Source organism: Balaenoptera acutorostrata, chromosome 20 (genome assembly GCF_949987535.1).
Source record: "Balaenoptera acutorostrata chromosome 20, mBalAcu1.1, whole genome shotgun sequence".
In the NCBI taxonomy this organism is placed as follows: domain Eukaryota; kingdom Metazoa; phylum Chordata; class Mammalia; order Artiodactyla; family Balaenopteridae; genus Balaenoptera; species Balaenoptera acutorostrata.
The window spans coordinates 11,920,901-11,946,238 of record NC_080083.1 but is presented as its reverse complement, the minus strand read 5'-3'; the positions used below and the strand labels follow the sequence as shown (position 1 = coordinate 11,946,238).

Genomic DNA, 25,338 nt, shown 5'->3' with positions numbered 1-25,338 from the left:
CTAGGTCTACCCTGCCACAGATTAAGGGGAAATAAAAGACGGGTGAGGAGCAGGCAAAATTCAGGGGGCGGGGGGGAGGGCGAAGGATGCCATAACCTTAAAAAAAACCTTTAGGTAAAAATAAAGAATGGAACATACCAATTTCAAAGAACAAACCATGAATATACAGACAACACCAGAATTTTAAAAGTGATGAGAGTTAAGGGTGGGAAAAAACTACATATTTCCCCTGTCTTTAGAAATTTCCTACAATTCAAAATTCAAACAAGTTTTGCTTATTATATGTATTCATGTGCCAAAGAAATAAAAGATCAAACTTCAACTTGAAAACGTAATTATCTGAAAACTTTAAATCAGCTTTGCAAAATAAATGGATGCATAATTAAAGTCTGATATGATGCCATGTTAGGCCAGAGATCCAGATAGAACAAGTAGAACGATAGCACCAAATGGGCAGCTAGAAACACAGGGCCCAGCCTCATAACAACAACCTAACGTTCATTACTTTTTGGGGGGAGGGAGGGCTGTCATTAGGTCTTCTCTGCAGTGTTTAGCAAAGGTAATCTTCTAAGAATTAAAAATCTTTTCAGGGAATTCCCTGACAGTCCAGTGGTTAGAACTCGACACTGTCACTGCCAGGGCCAGGGTCCAGTCCCTGGTGGGGGAACTAAGATCCTGCAAGCCGCACAGCACAGCCACCCCCACCAAATCTTTTCAAACCAAGCCCTAAGCAGATTCTAATGCCTTGAAAAGTATAATGTTGCTCAATTTGAATTTTAAACAGTACTACTTCACTTTCAGTTTATAATAAAAATGAAGATTAAATTTGATTTGCCAGACTTTTTTCAAATTCAATAATCCTGGCTTATTTCCAACAATTTGTAAATATTTCATATGTATTACTTTCACTGATCACTTAAAAAGAGTTTAAAAATTAAGCATAAAGAAAATAAAGCTTCAACAATACTAAAAAAAAATTACTTCTAGCAATTATTTATCAGGCATAAAGCCAGCCACTGAAGTATTGAATTATCTTTAGTCATAGTACCAAGAGACATTTGGTACATCATTGCTTTTACTGAAAAAAAAAACCTCAATAAATGTTTACTGACTTACTAAGACTTGTTTACTCTTCTAATAGTCACCAATTATACAACTCTCATCTTACAAGAGAAGATCTCTTGTTGATCTTCAGAGCATGAAATCAGAGACAGCTTCAGTATGTAGATCCACAAGTAAAAATAGAACAGATTCCAGAGACTCAAAGTGAGAAGGGAGAGGAAGAACACAGCCATCCTTTTTTAAGTAAACAACCTATGGTTCTATTCAAAATCATAAAATAGTTATTTCCCATAATATGAAATAGAAGTGTTGAATAATTCACGACTGCACTTTTCAAACTATTTTCACATTACAATTACTAATAGGATGCTCGTATCTGCTATTGATGTTTCAACAATACAGTATTCAGAACTGCTACACAACTTACAACTTCTCTTTATAAAAATGACTATCCTTAAAATACAAATATCATTTACTGCCATTAATATGAAGACCAATTTTAATTCTCATCTTAGGTATATTTTCTACCTACCGAAAGAAGTCTTTACATGTAGATCATTCTTTATACTAATCCAATGAATATCGAATATCAATGCAAGTCAACGGTAAGTATAGGGACTTCCCCAGTGGTCCAGTGGGTAAGAGTCCATGCTCCCAATGCAGGGGGCACGGGGTTCGATCCCTGTTTGGGGAACTAGATCCCACATGCGTGCTGCAACTAAGAGTTCACATGCCACTACTAAGAAGTCCACATGCAGCAACTAAGAAGTCCACACGCTGCAAGAAAGATCCCACTAGCCACAACTAAGACCTGGTGTAGCCAAAAATAAATAAATAAATAAATTTAAAAAATAAGTATGAACATTGTATCCAGACCTCAACTGAAATAATCCTAAATATACAGATTACATAGCCGGTGAACTCAGTTTTTATGGTCCTTCGAAGTAGGTAAGATACTGCAGTCTCATCTATGTAACCTATACTTTCCACAGGAGTCTAGAAAGGAGGAACAGAGAAAAGAAGAAATATGCTTCAGAAAAAGATACTAAAGAGGAAGTAATACAACTGTAGAAATCCAAGAAAAAGACTGCTTGGCTCTTCTAATATAATCTTCCAGCAATTTCTTTTCTAACATACCTTCTAGAGATTTAAACTTAGCAGCTACTTGAACAATGCCATCCATTCAACATATAATTTACTGAATGCCTACTATATGTCAAGCAAAGTACTGTTTTATGTGCTACTAATATAATGTAGTAGTCATTAAGGCTACTTACTGTCTCTTTTTGATGAATGACTAGTTCAATTAACTCAAGATTTCTAGCAGCTGATATGAAAAAGAACTATAATCAGAAAGCCACACAACTAAGTACCACTGAAGTTGAAAAAATTATTTTTCTGATTAAAAAGAATTATTTGCATTGCTAACAAAAAGAATGAACTTACTCCTTGAAGGTCCCCTTAAAAAGGACACTGTTATATAGTATCTTCACAACACCCACAATGAATTTCACAAGGCTGCTGCTGACAGCATTATCTCCACAGATGGAGACAGCAGTGCTTTCACCCAAAGCCCAATTCAGTACAGACACCTCTGTGGAGGGCGGTGTGCGGCAGGGTAGGTGCACAGCGCTCTGCAGAGTCTGAGGAAGCATTTAAGGGTATCCATAACAATGATATTTAACTTGTTGAGGGGGAGAGGGAATAAAGGGAGATCAGCAGGCAGGTGGTTTCAAAACTCAGAATCTAAATTAAGAGACAGATCTTCCTCTCCCTCCACTAAATGCACAGACAATTTTGAATAGAAAAGTTCAGAGGATTCCAGGCTACAATATCCATTTAAGAACCCAAGAGGAAGGGAATGACCCCAGAATCTTTAGGCAATTCTCAAAAAATATAATTTAATCTTGGTAATCTTAACTGAATATGGCATCAGCAAATATCAGACTATACTCACTGACCAGTTACCTATAGTGCAGATACATATACTCTATGTGGCCAACAGAGAATAAATACCTAGTGCAGAGCACACATCTTCTAGAAAGCCTTAATGAGGCCTTACTACTGAAGAGAAGACTATTCCAATGGATACTTAAAATGACTTAATACTCTTCACTGACTCATGCCACCACCACCCCTAGCCCTCCTGGATCTCTCTGTTTCCCCAAATGTCCTGGCCTTTTCAAACATCTGGCTAGTTCCTATAATTATCCTTTAGTCTTAGCTTAGATATCACTTCCTAAATGATGCTCTCACCAACTCTTCCTACTATATGAACCTCATATCTTATGGCAATTACAAATTTAACTGACTGTCTTTCCTGCTAAACAAATGTACTGGGCTTCCCTGGTGGCGCAGTGGTTAAGAATCCGCCTGCCAATGCAGGGGACACGGGTTCAAGCCCTGGTCCGTGAAGATCCCACATGCCTCGGAGCAACTAAGCCCGTGCACCACAACTACTGAGCCTGCCCTCTAGAGCCTGCGAGCCACAACTACTGAGCCCATGAGCCACAACTACTGAAGCCCGTGTGCCTAGAGCCCGTGATCTGCAACAAGAGGAGCCACCACAATGATAAGCCCGTGCACTGCAACAAAGAGTAGCCCCCACTCGCCACAACTAGAGAAAGCCCGTACGCAGCAACAAAGACCCAACGCAGCCAAAAATTAAAAAAAATTAAAAAAAAAAACATATGTACTTCCTTTCAGAGGCAATTTCTCCAGTGTCTCCAAACCCAGTAATATTTAAAGTCAGCATTCAAATGTTTACCTGAAGGACAAGACTACCTCTGATGAAAAGCAAATTAGCCTTAGAAGTTTTTCGATCTCCTTTCTTATACACAAATGAGCAAATTCCTATCCCGTATAGTATGGCTCAGCTAATTAGCTAAGAACACTGTCAAGGCACCACCTTGAACACTTCAAAATGAATAACAAAGCATTTACAGAATGTCTGGTTTTGAGCAGTACTTCCTGCTGTACTCCCCAAATTAAACTATTTGTAAAAATGTGCACCCAGGGACTGAAAGAAGCAACTTATAATTAAATGGCAGGGCCACTGTTATTTATTTAAACCACTCTTAGATAATATAACCATATCATCTTCAAGATAATACTGCCTTCCCAATCTCTATAAAGAAAAGGTTTCTATGTAGCTCATTGAGAAGTGGAATCAGATCATGAAGGAACTATTAAAAAGGAGACTGGCCAGAACATTAATTTTTTTACTCCAATGTTAAGTATTACCTGACCCATAAAGAAATAGTCTCCAAGGACCCTAAGAACGAGCCATATGGTAAATGGAAGTGTTATCAGTCAAGGTTCAGGGTGCAGAAAACAGAAAATACATCCGGTATTTTAATGAGAAGGAATTTAATGAGAAATTAGGTGCTTACAAAGTTATTCAAATGGCTAAAAGAATGAGTTAGGGAAAGAACTTCCAGTACGACAACCAGAGAGATACAGAACTGACCTACCAGCAACCCTGGCGCCAAGAGGTCAAGAACAGAGTACGGCAACAGTGATCCAGATTCAGAACATGAAATCAAGGAGAAATCACTACATCACTTCTATGCAACATTGTACGGCAAATCATGGCGAGTGTAGCAAGAAAAATAATTTAAAAGCATATAGATTAAAGAAATAAAACTGTGTTTATTTGCAGACTATAGCTGTGTATGTAAAAAATACTAAGGAAAATATAAAAAGCCTACTAGATCTAATAATTCAGCAAGGCTGCGCAGTACAAGGTCAAAATACCAAAAACATCAATTGTTAAATGTCCATCAACAGAGGAATGGATAAAGAAGATGTGGTACATATATACGGTGAAATATTACTCAGCCATAAAAAAGAACAAAATAATGCCATTTGCAGCAACATGGATGGACCTAGAGATTGTCATACTAAGTGAAGTAAGTCAGACAGAGAAAGACAAATATATGATATTGCTTATATGTGGAATCTAAAAAGAAAAAATGGTACAAATGAACTTACTTACAAAAGAGAAATAGAGTCACAGATGTAGAAAACAAACTTTTGGTTGCCAGGGGGAAGGGGGTGGGTGGGAACTGGGAGACTGGGATTGACTATATATATACACACTACTATATATAAAATAGATAACTAATAACGACCTACTGCATAGTACAGGCTACTCAACTCACTACACTGTAATGACCTATATGGGAAAAGAATCTAAAAAAGAGTGGATATATGTATATGTATAACTGATTCACTTTGCTGTACACCTGAAACACAACATTGTAAATCAACTACATTCCAATAAAAATTTGAAAGAAAGAAAAGAAAAAAAAATATCAATTGTATTTCTACATGAAATACTTCGGGATACACTTAACAAAGCAGATACAAAGTCTATACAGCAAAAACTACAAACTTGCTAAAATTTAAAAAGACCTAAATAGGGACTTCCCTGATGGTCCAGTGGCTAAGACTCCATGTTCCCAATGCAGGGGGCCATGTTCGATCCCCAGTCAGGGAACTAGATTCCACATGCCGCAACTAAGAGTTCACATGCCACAACTAAAAGATCCCGCATGCCACAACTAAAGATCCCGCATGCTGCAACTAAGACCCAGTGTAGCCAAATAAATAAATAGGTAAATATATTTTAATAAATAAAAAGACTTAAATGGAGAAATATACCATATTAATGGAAGACTCAGTATTGTTAAGATGTCATTTCTCCTCAAATTAATCTATATATTCACTGCAATTCCACTCAAAATCACAGTAGGCTTTTTTGTAGAAACTGTCAAACTGACTTGAAAAGACCTCAAAAAGCCTACACAATTTTTAAAAGAAAAACAAAGTTAGAAGACTTACACTGCATGATTTTAGGACTTACTATATACAGCAATAATCAAACTGTGATATCAGCATAAGGTAGACATAAAGATCAATGTAACTGAATACAGAGTCCCCAAGGACACCTACCATAGGTTGGTCAATAGATTTTCAACAGAAGTTCCAAGGTAATTCAGTAGAAAAAGTTTAGTGTCTTCAACAAATGATGCTGGAACAATATGCTACAACCCAGATCAACCTTCCTTTTTTATTTATTTATTTATTTATTTATTTATTTATTTATTTATTTATTTTTGGCTGTGTTGGGTCTTCATTGCTGCGCGCAGGCTTTCTCTAGTCGCGTCGAGTGGGGGCTACTCTTTGTTGCGGTGTGAGGGCTTCTCATTGAGGTGGCTTCTCTTGTCGTGGAGCATGGGCTCTAGGCACACGGGCTTCAGTAGTTGTAGCTCACGGGCTTAGTTGCTCCACGGCATATGGAATCTTCCCAGACCAGGGCTCGAACCCATGTCCCCTGCATTGGCAGGCGGATTCTTAACCACTGCACCACCAGGGAAGCCCAACCCAGATCACTCTTAAAAACATTATGCCAAGTGAAAAAAGCCATAACGAAAGAACATATTGTATTATCTCATTTTCACGAAATGTCCAGAAAAGGCAAGTTCATAGGACCAGAAAGCAGATTAGCAGTTGCCTGGGTGTGGGGCTGGGAAAGGGGAGTGTCTCCTAATGGGCACAAGACTTCTTGCTGAGGTGATGGAAATGTTCTAAAATTACACTATGGGGGACTTCCCTGGTGGCACAGTGGATAAGACTCCACACTCCCAACGCAGGGGTACAGGGTTTGATCCCTGGTCAGGGATCTAGATCCCACATGCATGCGCAATCAAGAGTTCACATGCCACAACTAAAGGAGCCAGCAAGCTGCAACTAAGAAGCCCACCTGCCGCCACTAAGACCCAGCACAACCAAATAAACAAAAATTTTAAATTATTTAAAAAATAAAATAAAATTACACTATGATGATGGTTGCACAACTCTAAACATACTGACTGTACACCTAAAATGAGTAGGTTTTATGATATGCAAATTAAGCCTCAATAAATCTGCCATAAAAAATATACTTTCATATGGGGGGGGAGGAGAAGCAGAGACTAAGTTCTTGGAAATTAGAAATAAAATTGCTGGGGGCTTCCCTGGTGGCGCAGCGGTTGAGAATCTGCCTGCTAATGCAGGGGACACGGGTTCAAGCCCTGGTCTGAGAAGATCCCACATGCCGTGGAGCAACTGGGCCCGTGAGCCACAATTACTGAGCCTGCGCGTCTGGAGCCTGTGCTCCGCAACAAGTGAGGCCGCGATAGTGAGAGGCCCACACACCGCGATAAAGAGTGGCCCCCGCTCGCTGCAACTAGAGAAAGCCCTCGCACAGAAACGAAGACCCAACACAGCCATAAATTAATTAATTAATTAATTAATTTAAAAAAAATACACATATTGCCTACTGCTGTCCTATAAGATAATGACACTCCAGTAGTAACGAGCACTTTCAATGCTCAGATCTTGGTTTCTAGATACTATTCTTGGAGAAACAGCTGACTCCAGGGCTGAGATAGAGAAAATACAAGATAGGTCTGACACATCCTGTAGTCATCAGAAAATAAGGAAGTGCTTAAAAACTAAAAGGTTGACTGCGTATCAAAGCAACATCAGAGCCAAGTTGAAAGAACTCTCAATGACCAAAGCTGGAACAATTTAGGGACAAAATGAATGACATAAGGAACAAAATAAATATATGATGATTAATTTATGTCAACTTTGCTGGGCCACAGTACCCAGATATGTTGTCAAACATTACTCCAGATGTTTCTGTGAAGGGGTTTTAATAAATGAGATTACAATTTAAATCAGCAGACTTTCAGTAAAGCAGATCACCCTCCATAATGTGAGTGGGTCTCATCCAATCAGTTGAAGGCCTTAATTTTTAAAAAGACTGACCTCCCCCAAGAGGAAATTCTGCCAGCACACTGCCTTAGGAGTTGTACTACAACACTGACTCGTCTCTAGGACGCCAGGCTACCCTGCAGAATTTGGACTAGCCAGCCCCTACAATCACATGACATATAGATATATCTGTATATCCATCCTATTGGTTCTGTTTCTCTGCAGAACCCTGTCCAATACAGATTTTAACCCCCAAAATATAAAATATATAAGCCCATACTGAGTAAATGATTGAATTAACAAATAAATGGGAGAAGTGACAAGTCTTCCTTACAGATGAACTCCAAATGATGTACGTAGTGTCCCCTCCTTCAGTAGGTGGGGCCTAGTCCCTCCTTCCCACATGAGTATGGGCTGGACATCGTTAAGTGAGTAGTTTACAAAGATAAGGGTAGGAGAAGAGAAAAACAGTAACTTTACAGTGGAGAAACTTGCTCACCACTGCCTTAACCAAGGGATCAAGGTTCGCATCACCAGTGTTGTTGTGTGGTTATCAACTGGCATGTGGTAAGAAGGGCACTTCACCTCTGTGGTATTCTTTCTGAAAACCCCAGTCTAATCAAGAGAAAAGCATTAGACAACCCCAATTTGAGAGACATTCTACAAAATACATGAGAGGTATTCCCGAAAATTTTAAGATACAAAAAACGAGGAAACTCTTGAGAAATTCTCCAAGAACAGACAAGACTTAGGACAACTAAATGCAATGTGATATCCCGGATGGGCACCTGGAACAGAAAAATGGACATAAGGTAAAAACTATGTAAATCTGGGACTTCCCTGGCGGTCCAGTGGTTAAGACTCTGAGCTTCCACTGCAAGGGGTGTGGGTTCGATCCCTGGTCGGGGAACTACGATTCCACATGCCGTGCGGCACAGCCAAAAAATTAAATAAATAAATAAATATGGAAATCTGAATAAAGTATGGACTTTAGTTAATAATAATCTATCGGGACTTCCCTGGTGGCGCAGTGGTTAAGAATCCGCCTGCTAACGCAAGGGATACTGGTTCGAGCCCTGGTCCGGGAAGATCCCACATGCTGCGGAGCAACTAAGCCCGTGCGCCACAACTATTGAGCCTGTGCTCTAGAGCCCGCGAGCCACAACTACTGAGCCCACACGCCTAGAGCCCGTGCTCCGCAACAAGAGAAGCCACTGCAGTGAGAAGCCCGCGCACCTCAACGAAGAGTAGGCCCCGCTCACCGCAACTAGAGAAAGCCCATGCGCAGCAACGAAGACCCAACGCAGCCAAAAAAATAATTTTTAAAAGCTTAAAAAAAAATTGTAATAAATTCAATAAAGACTTTAAAAGTGGTCCACATCAAAAAAAAAAAGGTTCTTCCTTTCAGAATTTCAATTTACAAAAAGGGCAAAATGCAATGAAAAGAAAAATAATCAAATGTTAAGCTACAAAGGGATGGCTGATGTTTGTATCATGTTTTATCTTTTCCAAATCTACAATAAACATGTTCATTTGTAATTAGGAAAGTTGTATTTTAAAACATACACATTCCATTTTCCTTTAGAATACCTTGATTTAGGTTACCTGACATCTATTTTAAGAACATTTAACTCACCCTCAAAAACATAAGAAAATCAAAGAACATATGACCCCACAGACACCCTAGGACCCAAGTAGGAAAGGAATACTTGGATCAACACATTTTTACAGTCTCTATATAGACCTTGTTTAAATACTGTTAAAGAACAGGCTCAGAGAGTAATGAAATCTAGCTGTCTTGGTTCTGCTATTGTGAATAAGCCAAACTTAGTTTCCTCCTCTGGAAAATGTGGCTAACCACCTTGGTAGGAAACCTAAGATAGCTAAGGTTGAGGACCGGAAAGAAACTTTGAAGACATTTAAAAAAAAAAAAAGAAAGAAAAAAAGTAAGAAAAGGGACTTCCCTGGTGGCGCAGTGGTTAAGAATCCGCCTGCCAATGCAGGGGACATGGGTTCGAGCCCTGGTCCGGGAAGATCCCACATGCCGTGGAGCAACTAAGCCCGTGCGCCACTACTGAGCCTGCGCTCTAGAGCCCGCGAGCCACAACTACTGAGCCCATGTGCCGCAACTACTGAAGCCCATGCGCCTAGAGCCCATGCTCGGCAACAAGAGAAGCCACTACAATGAGAAGCCTGCGTACCACAACGAAGAGTAGCCCCCGCTCACTACAACTAGAGAAAAGCCCGCGCGCAGCAATGAAGACCCGATGCAGCCAAAAATAAATTAAGTTTTTTTTTAAAAAAGTAAAAAAAGCTTTAAAAGGTGGGGGGAGAAAACCTTTAATTTTTGAGGTAAATTATAAAGAGTTAGAAAAACTAGTCATAGTAGATAAAGTTGTCCATTAGAGAAACTGCTTTGAGAGAAAAATAAGGACCTTGCTGAGACACTGAAGGTGCCCAACAAGTATCATCTGGTCAAAGCTATACTGTAAATAAGTGAAGGGGGGTGTGGTATAGGGGCAAGAATGTCTATACTACTGTGGTGAAGTATATATATTCTAATTATCAACCAATATTTATTTATAAAAGTCTACGCTCCCCACTAGAAGGGGAAGCCTGGAATTGTATCATGAATCTTTGTATTCCCAGGGCCTGGCATATAGAAGGAATTAAATGTTTACTGAATGGAAGTATTCTAATTGTTTCCCTTTCTACCTTAAAAGGTTCAGTTCACATGTGCTTAAATCCTGTGGGGGGGGGGGGCAGATCTAGAATGGTAATTTTAATCCATTCAATAAGTATTTACTGGTTGCTTGCTGTTTCAGTCACCCTTCTAGGCATCTGTGATATGTCAGTTAATAAACAAAAACAAAAATCTCTGTCCTTATGGAGAGACCGTAGTCTAGTATCAATCTCCACTCTGCCCAAAGCAGTGCTGAAGTGTGGCCCCGTAACTGGTGCCAATCCACCAAACTGTTACTGGTCCGTGACCACCAGCCAAAGGAAGCATTTCAAAACTCAGATAGCAATTTGATGGTCATTTTATACGATGAACCTAAGATTATAAATATGGGCTGGAATCTGTCTTTATTTCATTTTTCTAATAATGCATTTTTATTGCTTTTAAAATATTATATAATGAATTGAAAATTTTTTTTAATATTTATTTACTTACTTGGCTGTGTCGGGTCTTCGTTGCCGCACGCGGGATCTTTTAGTTGCGACATTCAAACTCTTAGTTATGGCATGTGGGATCCAATTCCCTGACCAGGGAATCAAACCTGGGCCCCCTGCATTGGCAGCATGGAGTCTTAGCCACTGGACCACCAGGGAAGTCCCTGGAAAATTTTTTTAAATTGGTCTTTCACCACAGATAATGAGAAGCACTGGTCCCACATACTTTGGATCACATCACCTCCCCCCCCCTCAGTGACTCTATTCTTCAGTATCTTTATGGTATTCCACAAATAAAACCAACCTTTCCAAATATTATTTTCGCACTAGTTCAGTTTATCATATACTCCAATCACACTGAATTGTTTTCAGAACAAGCTTTCTGTCTTGCTTGTTCTTTTCCCTCAGCTTTAAATACTTTCCTATTTTATGTGATCAAATTTTACATATCCTTTAAAAGTCAAGCACAAATAAATGCCACCAACTCCTCAAAAGCCTTCCAGGTAGAAGCAAGCTTTCCCTGACTTTCTTTGATACAGTATTTTAAAGCAGCCCTCTGAGGATTTTCTACAGACTACAAGTTCCTAGAATACAAGAATAACTTATTCATTTGGCATCCCTATATACTATACAAAACAGGCATCAAATTTGCTGAATGATGTAAGAGACAGTACTATATGTGCATAAATGAGCTTCACTCAAGAGATCACAAAAACCTCCAAAATTATACCCAAAATTGTATGCATTTTTCTCAGGAGAAGGTCTTTAATGCTTACTAAATTCTCAAAGGAGTCTAAGAAGCCCCCAAATGTTAAAGAAACTACTGATATGGAAAGGGCTTGGGTTTCATCGGCAGACAGATATATTTCTGCCAGCCAGCTCCATCAGGGTTAGCTTGGCGAAATACGAGATATAATATAAACCTTAATTTCCTTATCTCAAAAAGGTGATAATATTTACTCCAAACATTTGCTGTAAGAACTGAATGTGACCACATATGGAAAGTCTAGGATCATGAAGAGTAACCTGTTTCCTTCCTGCCCTCTTCCCTCTTTTATATGTTAGTGAAGTAAGCAGGCTTAAGTTCTTTACAAAATTTTTTTAATTACAAATTACTGCCATCCCTTGAAAGTTGTGCCCAGACTATTTTCTTGGAAATCTTCAACAGGGTTATTTGTCTTTCATAAATACCTATTTGTTTAAAATCTGTCAACTTTAGACTTCTGTCATGCTAAGTAATTCTAATTACTGTTTTTTCTACACTGCTAAATGCAAAGTTTTTTTTAATATATAAGTTAATGCTCTTAAAAGAACTGACATCTTGATTCTGCTGTATCCAAAATATAGTCCTTTTCCTATGCAGCCTTCCCTGACTTCACTGTACTCTCCCATAATTAACCACTCCTTCCTCAGTGCTACCTTCTGCTCCTTCCACATGTATGTTTTATACTTATACTGCAATATGTACTTATGTTGCATTATAACTTTGTTTACATGTCCATCAACGCCTACAAAATGTAGCACCTCAAGGCAGGAATACCATATCAATTATCTTTGCATTCCCCCAGCATTTCTCAATGCAACTGAAGAGCTCAATAAATGAGCTTTTATACTGATCCTCTCTTCCATTTTCCAAACGACAACACAAGAAGTTTAAAGGAGGATTATTTAAAATTAAGATGCAATTTCTACCTCAAACTACAGATTTCTCAATTCCAACTTCCTATTCCTTGAAAGTGTTGTTATGGCAATTATGTTGCTATGTTTATAACTATGAATAGTAAGTTTAAAAAGGAGTTCTCTACATGAAAAAAGACTGATAAAAATGCTCTGGTTACAAGTGACTTTTTAAAGTTTTTTATTTTAATACACAGATTTATAGGGCAATGGAAAAAACAGAACAGAAAGATCTCCTATACCCTTTACCCAGTTTCTCTCAATGCTAACATCCTGCATCACTATCGTATAATAGCGAACCCAAGAAATTGACATTGGTACAATCCACACACTTTATTCTTATTGTATCACTCTTATTTGTGTGTGTGTATAGCTCTATGCAATTTTATCACATTTGCAGATTTGTGTAACCACTATAAGATAGAAACAGTTCCATAACCACAAAGATCCTTTATGCAGCCGCCTTATAGCAACACACTATTACCATCCTTAATCCCTAAAAACCACTAATCTATTCTCCATCTCTACAATTTTGTCATTTCAAGAATTTTATAAGGGTGTTAAGACCATTCAATGGGGAAAGGGAAGTCTCTTCAACGAATGGTGTTGGGAAAACTGGATATTCATATAGAAAAGAATGAAGTTGAACCCTTATCTTACACGACATACAAAAATTTACCCACAACGGATTAAAGACCTAACGTGAGACCTAAACTATAAAACTACTAGAGAAGTTTTGTGATATTGGACTTAGCACTGATTTCTTGGATGTGACACCAAAAGCACAGGCAACAAAAGCAAAAATAGACACCTGAACTACATCAAACTTAAAAACTTTTATGCAAAGGATATAATCAGAGTTAAAAGGCAACCTATGGAAAGAGAGAAAATATTTGCAAATTACGTATCAGATAAAAGGTTAATATCCATAGTATATAAAGAACATGTACAACTTAACAACAAAAAATCAAATAACCTAATTTTAAAAACGGGTAAAGGACTTGAATCAACATTTTGCCAAAGGCGATCTACCAAGGCCAACGAAGATGGGAAAAGTTGCTTAATGTCAGTAATTATCAGAGAAATGCAAATCAAAACCATATCACCTCACATCAATCAGGATGGCTACAATCAAAAAAACAAGTGTTGGAGAACAAGTGGAGAAAATTGGAGCCCTGTACAGTGTTGGTGGGATTGTAAAATGGTGCTGCTGCTACAGAAAACAGTATGGAGGTCGCTCAAAAACATAAAAAATAAAACTTCTCAATACAGATGCACTACTCTGGCGGAGGATGCTGATAATGGGGGAAGCTAAGCTTGTGTGGGGGCAGGGGGTACTATGGGAAATCTCTGTATCTTTCACTCAATTTTGCTGTGAATTTAAAACAGCTCTAAAGGGAATTCCCAGGTGGTCCAATGGTTAGGACTCGGCGCTTTCACTGCTGGGGCCCAGGTTCAATCCCTGATCAGGGAACTAAGATCCCACAAGCCATGCCGCGTGGCCAAAAAATAAAATAAAATAAAATAATAAAATAAAAAATAAAATGGCTCTAAAAATAAGGTTTATTTTTAAAAAACAGAACTACCATATGACCCAGCAATCCCACTTCTGGGTATATATTCAAAAGAATTGAAAGCAGGATTTTTTTTTTTTTTTAAATAGTTCCTATATACCCTTTTTCCAATTAGATTAATGTGGTTTTTTTTTTTAATAGCTACTCTTTTTATTTATTTATTTATTTTATTTTTTTAGCTGTGTTAGGTCTTCGTTTCGTGCGAGGGCTTTCTCTAGTTGCGGCAAGCGGGGGCCACTCTTCATCGCGGTGCGCGGGCCTCTCACCAACGCGGCCCCTCCCGTTGCGGGGCACAGGCTCCAGACGCGCAGGCTCAGCAGTTGTGGCTCACGGGCCCAGTCGCTCCGCGGCATGCGGGATCCTCCCAGACCAGGGCTCGAACCCGCGTCCCCTGCATTAGCAGGCAGATTCTCAACCACTGCGCCACCAGGGAAGCCCTGAAAGCAGGATTTTGAAGAGATATCTGCACACCCATGTTCACAGCAGCAATAATCACAATAGCTAACAAGTGAAAGCAACCCAAATGCATCTACAGATGAATGGATTAACAAAATGTGGTGTATACAGACAATGGAGTATTATTCAGCCTTAAAAGGAAGGAAATCCTGTCATATGCTACAACATACGTTACACTAATGACCCAGTCACAAAAAGACAAATACTGTATGAATTTACTTATATGAATCAAATGCAGAGAAACAGTAAAAGAGTTGTTAGCAGCAGCTAGGTCAAGGGGGAAAGGGAGAGTTGTTTAATGGGTATAGAGTTCCAGTTTTTCAAGATGAAAGAGTTGGAGATTTGTTTCACAACAATGTGAATATACTTAACACTACTGAACCATACACTTAAAAATGGTTAAGATGGTCAATTTTATGTTTTTTACCACACAGAAAAAAGAATTTTATATAAATGGAATCACAGAATATGCAACATTTTGAGATTAACTTTTCATTCAGCATAACTCCCTTGAAATCATCTAAGTTGTTCTGTGTATCAATGGTATATTTCTTTTTATTGCTGAGTAGTATATTCCATGGTATGGATGTACCACAGTTTACTCACCCACTGAAGGACATCTGGGTTGTTTCCAGTTTGCAGTTATTACTAATAAAGCTACTATGAACATTTGCATGTAAGTTTTTATGAGGATGTAAGTTTTCATTTCTCTAAAATAAATGCCCAAATGTGTACTTGATGGGTTGTATGGTAAGTGTATATTTAGTTTAACAAGAAACTACAAACTGCTTCCACACTGGCTGTACCATTTTACATTCCTACCAGCAATGTATGAGAGATGAAGTTTTTCTGCCTCCCCTGGCCAGCATTTGGTGTTAATCTCTTTTAATTTAACTATTCTATATAGGTATGTGGTGATATCTTACTGTGGTTTCAATTTTCATTTCCCTGGTGTTTAATGGTGTTGAATAACTTTTTATTTGCTTATTTGCCATCTGAAATGTCGTTCATGTCTTTTGCTCATTTTCTAAACAGGCTGTTTTCTTTTACTGTTGAGTTTTGAAGAGTTCTTTATATTTTCTAGATCAGTCTTTTGTCAGGTAGTTTGCAATTTTGTTCTTCCAGTTTGCAGCTTGTCTTTTCATTTGCCTTTCACAAACAAAAGTTTTTTATTTTGATGATGTCCAGTTTACCAATATTTCCTCCTTTATAGATCATGCTTTTGGCGCCATGTCTACTTTGCCTAGAATTACTTTGTCTTGAAATAGAAACTCTAATTAAAATACACCTTATATAAGAAATTGATAATATAATTAAAGCATAAGTACATTCAAAAGCAAATCAAAAGTGTCTTCTAATATAAAGGGCATTTTTAGGTTCTTTGTTGTTTATACTTTTAACAGATCCCTAACCAATGGACAAGAAAGGCGAAGAAAAGCAGAAAAGGAAGAAGAGCAGTTTTTCTAAGTTATTAGACATTAACATAGAACATCAATAAAAGGTAAACATTTCCACTTACAAAAATTAACTTCTCAAAAATTTTCTAGAACTTAACATCATAAAGAGAAGTACACATCTCTACAGCAACTGCAATAAACTACAGAATTTGTTCCTAGCTGTTTCTTTGAGGGCCAGAATCTATCAATGGAACAGCACTGATAAAAATTTCTTTTTTAGGGAATTCCCTGGCCGTCCAGTGGTTAGCATCCACACTTTCACTGCGAGGGCGCAGGTTCAATCCCTGGTCAGGGAAGTAAGATCCCGCAAGCCCCGTGGCACAGCCAAAAAAAAAAATTCTGATTTACTTGAATTAGCCTAATACTATCTTGCACTAGGTGAAAAGTTTTTTAATTCTGTATTTTAACATGTATATATCTCATTTCCTAAAGACGCATTTTATTCTCATTCCCTCATTTATCTGTTCATACCAATAATTCATGTTCGTTACCAAAATTTGCAAAATACTTGCTTTTTTTTATTTGTACTTTTCTGTGGCTGAAATGCCTTCAACCAAATATAACTATACTATGTTTACTTGGTCAGGCTGGTTCCATAAGCATATACTATGCTTTCTTCTCTGAAAAGTTATTTCCTATAAACCAGTCAAGGATGGCATTAAACAGACTTTTGCAGGTCATCTAGTGTTTTAAATTCTAACAAAAATATTTCTTAATAATTTAGAAATGCAAAATCCTTCATCCTAAATTGAAATGAGTCCATTAAAATAAAAGAATGCTTAGCATTTTACTTGCTTGAAGCAAAAGCACATCCACACTACAATTTACAATAAATTAGCATGCCCTCCTCAAAGAAACTTGCACTAAAGTAAACAAGATCAAATAACCCAAGAATTGAAAGTCTTCTTGATATATACAAACACTCTTCACCTGAAAAGTCAAAAAGCAACAATAATATAGTAGTAGTGAATGGATTTTCAGATTTTCCGCACTCGATATCACTCTATTAATAATGAAGGCATCTAATGTCACATTTATATGCACCCATATCACCAAATATAATGTGTATTAACTCATATAAACTATATAATAAAACCATATACTTTGGCACTACTCTACAGTAAGTACAGATTATACTAATATACTAATACGTACAAATTAGAGTTTACTTCATCATTTTAATATATTAAGCAGTACTTGAGAAAGTGAGGTCATCCATTACAAAAGACGAGTACGTTTCATTCTGAGTTTATACAAAATTAAACTACCATTACTTATAAACAACTAAATTTCATTATATATCAAAAATATTCAGAGTAGCACAAATTATAACTTAAAACATTTACTCCCTAATGTTAAGAAAATTCACTTACTCACTAAAAAATTAGACTTTTTTCCCAGCTTTACCGAGATAAAATTGACATATGACATTGCGTGTGTTTAAGGTATACACATGATTCAATATATGTACATATTTTGAAATAAGATTCTGTAACATAACATCAGATGCATAATTCCTTGATGCTCCCTCCACTACAGGGATTACAAATCATCCAACACCCCTCCCTCAACCACAATGTCTGTTTCATTTATACTTTTTTTCTGACAGCATATAGTAGCTGCATTATTTCTATAACAGTGTAATGATTTCTGGATATAAAAATTCCCAAACTCTATTAAACAATTAGTAGTTTGATGAAATACAAACTTACTTTTAGACTTTTCTTCTATTTCTAAATACGTGGGTAAACAACTATTAATATACGAATATTAACAGTCTGCTCATCACCTAGAATCTTCTACCACTAGGGTATCCCTGTCAATAATCCATTACTATATTTCTGCTACTTTAAGATTATTAATGAAATTTTATGTCAGAATGCCAACACATTCTAGAAAGGCCAATGAGAAAAATTTAAAATTGGGCTTTCTTTGGCCCCATCTGGACATGTAGACTAATACTCTGTGAAGATGAGGCCAGGAATCTGTATTTTTAACATTCTCCCAAGTGATTTTATTGCACATAAATCTGAGAAACACACATAACTAACTCATCACAACCTACTTACATGGGTAGACAAGGAGACAAAGATTTGAGAATGCTGCAGATTACTTTAAAATATGCAATCAAAATTTCTACAGTAAAAGGAGTTCAATTATTGTTACTGCTTAAGAGATTCTTCTTGCTAGTTCTGGGATGACAGGTACCTATGAGAAAGCAACTACTGTGTTGTCAATGTTAAAAAAAACTCAAGTGATCTTAAAAAAAAAAAATCCTCTTATTCTTTATAAATGCTTGTCATAAAGTAAAAGTTAGTATGGTTAGAGTAGGAAATAAGTCCAATTAGTCCAATTTATTTTCTCAGAGTTAACTGCTAACACAAAAAAGCTTAGCGCTACTTTCAATCTATGACATTCTGCAGAATGTTGGTCGTATAGTGACAATGGCTAAAACATCTTTTTATGATTACCTTAAGAATATCACTTAGATTTTAATGTGCATTATTTCGTACATAAAATTTTATTAAGATGAGAACATTTCCCCAATCATTTTGGTAGTTACTGGATAAATTAAGCTCAAATATTTAAATTTATAAAACCGTATTTCACAATTGTGTTAAACTGTTGCTCCCTGGAAGACAATATAGCCAATTAAAAACAACGAAGTCTCTAATAAGAAGATCCTGAATATGAATCTAGCAGCACCACTTACTACCTGTGTGACATTGGGCAAGTTATTGATACTCTCTTAGCCTCAATTTCCTTATTAGGAGGATTAAATGAGATAATACACATAAAGCTCTCAGCGAAATGCTTGGTAGATGCTATGCTAGTCCTCAGCAATCATTAGCCCATATAAACATATATATAAACATATATAGCTATATAAACATATACAGTATAAGAAGACACACAAGAAATTATCGATGATGGCTGCTTCCAAGAAAAGCAGCCTGGGTCGGGATGGAAAAACTAAACCTTCTTTATACTCTTTGTATTTTTAACCACTGTTTACAATACCTTCTCAAAAAAAAAAAAAATTAAATTATCTCTTGTGCTGTGGGATTTCTTAGTGTTTAGCATTATGCACTGCAAAAACTGAACTGTGACTGCTGAATTCGCAAAGGAGTAAGTCATAGTCTAATAATACCCACAAAGAAATACACAACCTATCTGATTTCATGAATCTGTTAGGTGTTCTTACTTGCTTCACAATGGCCATTATGGTCTTAACTAAAACACCTTAAACCAGAGAGTTTTCAACCTCAGATGATTATGACCCTCAGGGGACATCTGGCAACAGAGACATTTTTGGTTGTCACAACTGAGGAGGTGTACTACTGGCATCTGGTGGGTAGGGGCCAAGAACGCTGCTAAACATTCTATTATGCACAGTATAGGCCTTCACAACAATAATCAGCCCAAAATATCAGTGGTGCTGAGGCTGAGAAACTCTGCAACCCAAGGAACCATTCTGCTTCACTCAGAAAGTAACCAGGTTCTTCATTACAGTTACCAACAAAACACAACACACACACAATAAATTCTCCCCTCAAGTAATGAAGTAAAATCCTTCAAGACTGGCAGACTAGGGGCTCAATAAATGTACTATTGTTAGCCACTGTTGTTAAGTTTCTGAAATTCTAGCAGCCAGAATGGCTTAGGTTTGTGTGTCTACTCAGTTCAATACATTTCAAGATTTTCAAAGCATTTATTATTAAGCCTTCCAAAAGTACACTCTAAATTATTTCAAGAGATTACAGTTTACCATCCTTTCCTGTTTTCAAATGATATTTGAAAAACCAAAAAGCTCAATGTACTACTAACGACTAAAATACAACAGGGCCTTTATTTCAGTATGTAGTTTTATCAAGTCTTCCCAATAAACTTGGTATTTTCACATTTTCCTTAATACACTGGCCTTGGCCTGTTTTATACATTTTGAGCATGTTAATCAATAACCTTCAAAAATTTAAGAAAATATTAAGAACAGTCCATTGTTTCTGATCAAGAAGACAAGAAAATTAATCAGCAGCTAAGTAACTTTATAAGGAGGCATGAAAAATTACAAACTAAATCATTCCGTCCTCCAAACTTAAAGCATATCTTGGTGTGCCTTATCAAAAAGTCAACCATTAAGAAAGAGCTTTGGGAAATGTCTTATCAATATTTGGGATTAATCTTGTAAAAGAGTGCAAAACTGAACCAAGTGGCTATCAAAATTTACAGCCCGTTCACAAATAGGTTGGCAAGAATTTTGAAATACTGCTGCTGATAACACTGTTATTAGTCATACTTTACTTTCTTAGTATCTACTTGACTTATTTTACACCTTTAAAATATGTATCTTTCACATTATGAAAGAGTTGAGTACTGTTTTAATACTGATTTAGTATTTTAATACTGTTTAACGGTTCACCACATAATTAAAACTTATTCTGATTAAAGTATTCTTAAGGAGAAAAAAGAACATCTTAATTCCTTCCTCCAAAACAAAACAAACCAGAAAAATACACGGAAGAGTACCGTGTGTTTGCAAATATAAGATTCAATAAAGTTATTCTTTCACTGCTTGCCCAATACATTTGCGATGGACACAGGTATCACCAGAAATTCTCCATTCACTCCGTCACTCCCCCTGAGCATTTAGAACTTTAGTACTTGTCCAAACCTGCTTGCTCATGCTCTAATAATAAACCTAATTATACAACCTGTAACAGCCCCTGACAACCTTTTCCTTAAGAAGCCATAAAGGTGATTTAACTAACACCTCAACCTAAGTCTTAGTAAACCTATTTCAAAAATAGATGTCTTCATTCCAGCCTCTGGGTTCTGCCGAGGGCTCAGGGCCGCTGGCTGTGGAGTGGGGAGGTGAAGATCCGTCAGAACTGAGAAGGACACAGGCTGGGCGTGGGGCAGCAGTGGTAACTGCTGGTTCATTTCTCTTTAAATCTGGCAGCACGTGGGGCGGCATTGTGAAGCCACCAACCCGCCTCCCCCCTTCCACTCCGCACACGTACGTCCCTGTCCCCAGTGCGCATGCTCCGCTCACACAGTCCTAGCAGAGTCGGAGCCAACCCCCTAAAAAGTCAACCTGGAAGCCGCAAACGGCCGGAGGCCGGGACAATGGGGGAGGGGGGACGCAGGCACCTCTGGGGAGGCAGACCGGCCACCGCCCCAAGCCAGAGCACGCGGGCCTCAGCCCCGGGGACCCGCAGGCCTCCTCAGGAGCCGGAGTCGCTCGGAGCACAAAGCCCCGAGCCGGCCAGCGAGCGGCTCTCGGCGCTCGGCTCTCTACCCTCCCCCAGCCGGGCGGCGCAGCCGGAGCCCGTGCCAGGCAGAGGCAGGCGAGGCGGCGTCCCGCGCCCCGCAGGGTTCTCAGACCCCGCGGGCCCGCGACGAGGCCGCGGAGGCCGGGGCTTTTGTTGTCCGCCACAACTCCGTGGACCCGGCGCTGCCTGGGCAGAAGTTTGGCGCGCCTCACCTATCCGCCCGGGGGCCAGTTCCTCTCGCCCACCCGGCCCCCGGCTGTCCGCCCGCGGCTCGGACACCCGAGCCCGGGACGCGCAGCCGGCCCGGCCCAGACGCTCTTCCTGCCTCGGGCGTCCGGCGGCCTCTGCCGCACCTGAGCCCGGACCCGCCCCTCCAGGGAGGGTCCGCCGGGGCTGGGGACCTACAGCCCCTCCCCCGCAACATCCCACCGAACAGTGGGGGAGGGGGCAATCTCCCCTCCTTCCCTCGGGGCGGCAGGCCAGATCCTGGGGCCGAGGCTGGGGCGCGTCCCCGCCCCTAATGCACTAAGAAAGCAGGGAAAGAAGTGATGGGCCCGGCCGGGACTGGCGCCCTGGCTCCCCAACCTCGCAGGCCCGCGCCCGGCCTCGCCGGGGGCTGCTGCTTCCCCTCGCCCGTCCGGCCGCCCGCCCGGGAGCGCCCAGGAGGAGGAGAGGAGGAGCGGGCAGCTGCTCGCCGCGATCGCGGCCCGGGCCGGCGCCCCTCGCCCGCCCGCTCACCTGCCAGCTGTCTTCGCAGTAGCAGTGCCGACTGCAGCTCCGTCATCCTCCCCGCCAAGGGCCCGGGCTGGCGCCGGGGCTTCCGAAAGACTGGGGACAGGCTCTGGGGCTGCTGGAGCTGGGTGTGCTGAGGAACCCGGGCCCCCACGACGGGAGCGCCGAAGCCGAGGGAGGCTGGGCTGGGGCGGCGGTAGCGGCGTCTCGCTGCCGGTGCAAGTCCGCTCGCTTCAGCTTTCCTCACAGCGCCTCACGCCCGGAAGGGGAGGGTACCCGTGCCGCCGCGGCGCGCACTGGGACTTCGCTCGCCCGCTTCCCTCCTTCAACCCGCCAGTCGGCCCCACCGGTGCCTTCCCCCGCCACTGCCTCACTGCGCGCAGGGTCGCTCCACGCAGGCGCGCTGGGGCTGCCTACTTCGGAAGCTGCCCTCCCGCTAGGCCGACCCCTCTGGCTCCCTGCCCCGCCTCCGGAGGCGGAACCCCGCCCCCTTCGCGCAGTGGCCCCTGACGCCGCCATCTTGGGAAGGTCGCCGACTGGCCGGGTGCCGGGGCCTCGGCGGGAGACGCCCCGCGGACGCCATGACAAAGAGGTCGCGGGGGGTCAAGACAGCACCTCCGGGTCGAAGCAGGTGGTCTGAGAGTGAAGGGGCTAAAAGAAGTGGTGATGCCTAGTTGCTGGCGAGCGCCCAACAGCTATCTAACACTCCACACATGGTGTGCGAATTAGTCATTGTTAAAGCCGAACTTAGTACTGGTGTGCCCCATTTTAAGCACACCCCCAAAATAGACTTCATATATGCTGGTAATTCACTCTACAGAAAGTTGCACAAAAAGATTCTTGAAATAAGTAAAATGTTCTGCGTCTCATAGCACAAAATGTTTAAACATCGTTAATAATCTCTATGTGTAAAGTGAGTTGAGATTAGCAAAATCTGATATACACGGTACAAAATATCCAGAAAGGCATCTACTATGTGAAGTCTACGTGTGGGATCTAGGGCTTGGAAAAAGCAACCTTACCCCGCTCTACCTCTTCTCATCCTCATTCCCACAGCTTTCTGCCTTGCATAACAGAGTCTTAATAAAGAGACGGAGAAGAAGGAAAAATGATACCTAATGGCACTCAAATGCATCTGTTCCTTCAAAACTATTTACTGAACCTGCATTAACTTTGTACCTGAACTGTAGAAGACACAGAGAATACAGCTCTGTTCCTATCCTCAAAGGTCTTACAGCCTCTGTGAGCTCCAGGTAAGGTAGCCAGAGGAGGACCAGGTTCTAATACATTTTCTTGATTCCAAAAATTACTGAAAAAATTGTCCTCACTCTCCCCCTAAAACAAGAATTAAAAGGAACAAATGAACATTAAAAGTGAATCTGCAGGGCTTCCCTGGTGGCGCAGTGGTTAAGAATCCACCTGCCAATGCAGGGGACACGGTTCGAGCCCTGGTCCGGGAAGATCCCACATGCCGCGGAGCAACTAAGCCCGTGTGCCGCAATGACTGAGCCTGCGCTCTAGAGCCCGGGAGCCACAACTACTGAGCCTGGGAGCCACAACTACTGAGCCTGCGTGCCACAACTACTGAAGCCCGCGCACCTAGAGCTGGTGCTCTGCAACAAGAGAAGCCACCACAATGAGAAGACCACGCACCACAACAAAGAGTAGCCCCCCCTCGCTGCAACTAGAGAAAGCCCAAGTGCAGCAAAAAAAAAAAAAAAAACAAAGAGTGAATCTGCATAAAAACATAAATCTACCATTAAAAAAAAAAAGTGAATCTGGACTCCTTTGGGAAACAACTCCCTGGAGCTAACCCAGGTTTTGTGAAACCTAAAATTTACCCCGTTTGAAGGACTCTCTTTAGGGAAAAAAAATTTTTAATTGCATTTGAATATGATTGTCTATTTAGAATGAGAAAATAAACCACAAATAACTGTATGCTTGGAAAATTGTTCCCTTTCTCTGAGATCTCTTGAGGCAGGTTATCAGAAATTCTGCTTGATTGCAACATGGTTTCCTCTCTCACCTAAAACAAATTCCAGCCTTCCCGGGGGCTCTAAAGCTTCCTTAGCTTTACCAGAAAAAAATCCGTTTCTGACACCCTCCCTCCTTTCTGGACCAAAAATCTTTCTATTTAAGTAAATTTTTAGTTTTATCAAAGTAGTAAATACACATAGTTCATAATCAGTGTATTAAGGATTATAGTGAAAAACAAACGTATTTCTCATATGTGCCCTTCCCCATTCCTAAATCCTGCTTACCAAAGGCAATCCCTTTTAACTCTTTTAGCAGTTTCTTCTCGTAGTTACCTCCATTTATTCTAAATGATATAATGCTTTTTCTTGATTTATCCATTTTAGACCTTATATATTTATTCTTATTGTAACTGATAAGGATTTAACTGTCATGCTACTTTCCATCTTTTATTCTAAATCATTAAATTATCATATTTAGTTATAGCAATAAATGGTTTTTACACTATTGTGACTTTGTAAATGTTGAAAAGGAGAGTCAAATACTATAATGGATTATATTCATTCCTTACACAGATTTTTTTTTGGAGGCCTAGCATTTCTAATTATACTTTTTTTCTTGCAGTATCTTGAGTATAATTAATATCCTTCCCTTCCCTATCCCACCCCAGTGCTGTTGTACCACTTATCCTATCAAGCCCTTTTTCTTGAAACTCTCCCTCCTAGAAGTCTCTATGTTACCCTCTAACCTGGGCTGGTTGCTTTGGGCTACGCTTCCTACATAGAAGTCTTCTTAGTACTCCCCTTGGCTGCTCTCCTGGGATGAGTCTACTGCATCCTAGATCAAGTCTAATTATTTTTTGTTACTCCCTTCTTTTGCTGGAGCATATTATCAGATAACTTCTGAAGAGTATACATGAGGCAAATTTTCCAAGTCCTTATAATAACAGCTGAAAATGCCATTATTTTAAACATCTATAATTAAGTGCCAGTTTAGCTGGGTATAGAATTTTATGTTTAAGATCAAATATTTTTTCTTCAAAAATGTGAAAGCATTGGTCCATTGTCTTTTAGCATCCAGTGTTGCTGTTGATTCTTATTCCATTGTCAGTGACTTCAGTGACCTACTCTTTTTTCTTCTCTGGATAGTCTTAGGATTTTTTTTTCTTTTTTTTGGCTGTGTTGGGTCTTTGTT

The 25,338-nt window shown here is 39.9% G+C and overlaps 1 protein-coding gene across 2 annotated transcripts in view; it reads right to left on the bottom strand.

Moving 5' to 3' along the window:
- Positions 1–22,569, bottom strand: part of UBE2G1 (ubiquitin conjugating enzyme E2 G1) — a 98,262-nt gene extending 75,693 nt beyond the window's left edge. Inside the window, exon 1 of one of the 2 annotated variants that reach the window (XM_057535932.1) lies at positions 22,177–22,569. In XM_057535932.1, coding sequence (XP_057391915.1) covers positions 22,177–22,222 — 46 coding nt within the window. In that variant the 5' untranslated portion in view covers positions 22,223–22,569. The remainder of the gene's footprint in view (positions 1–22,176) is intronic. The other variant, XM_007177417.3, reaches the window with a different exon arrangement.
- Between the last annotated feature and the right edge of the window lie 2,769 nt (positions 22,570–25,338).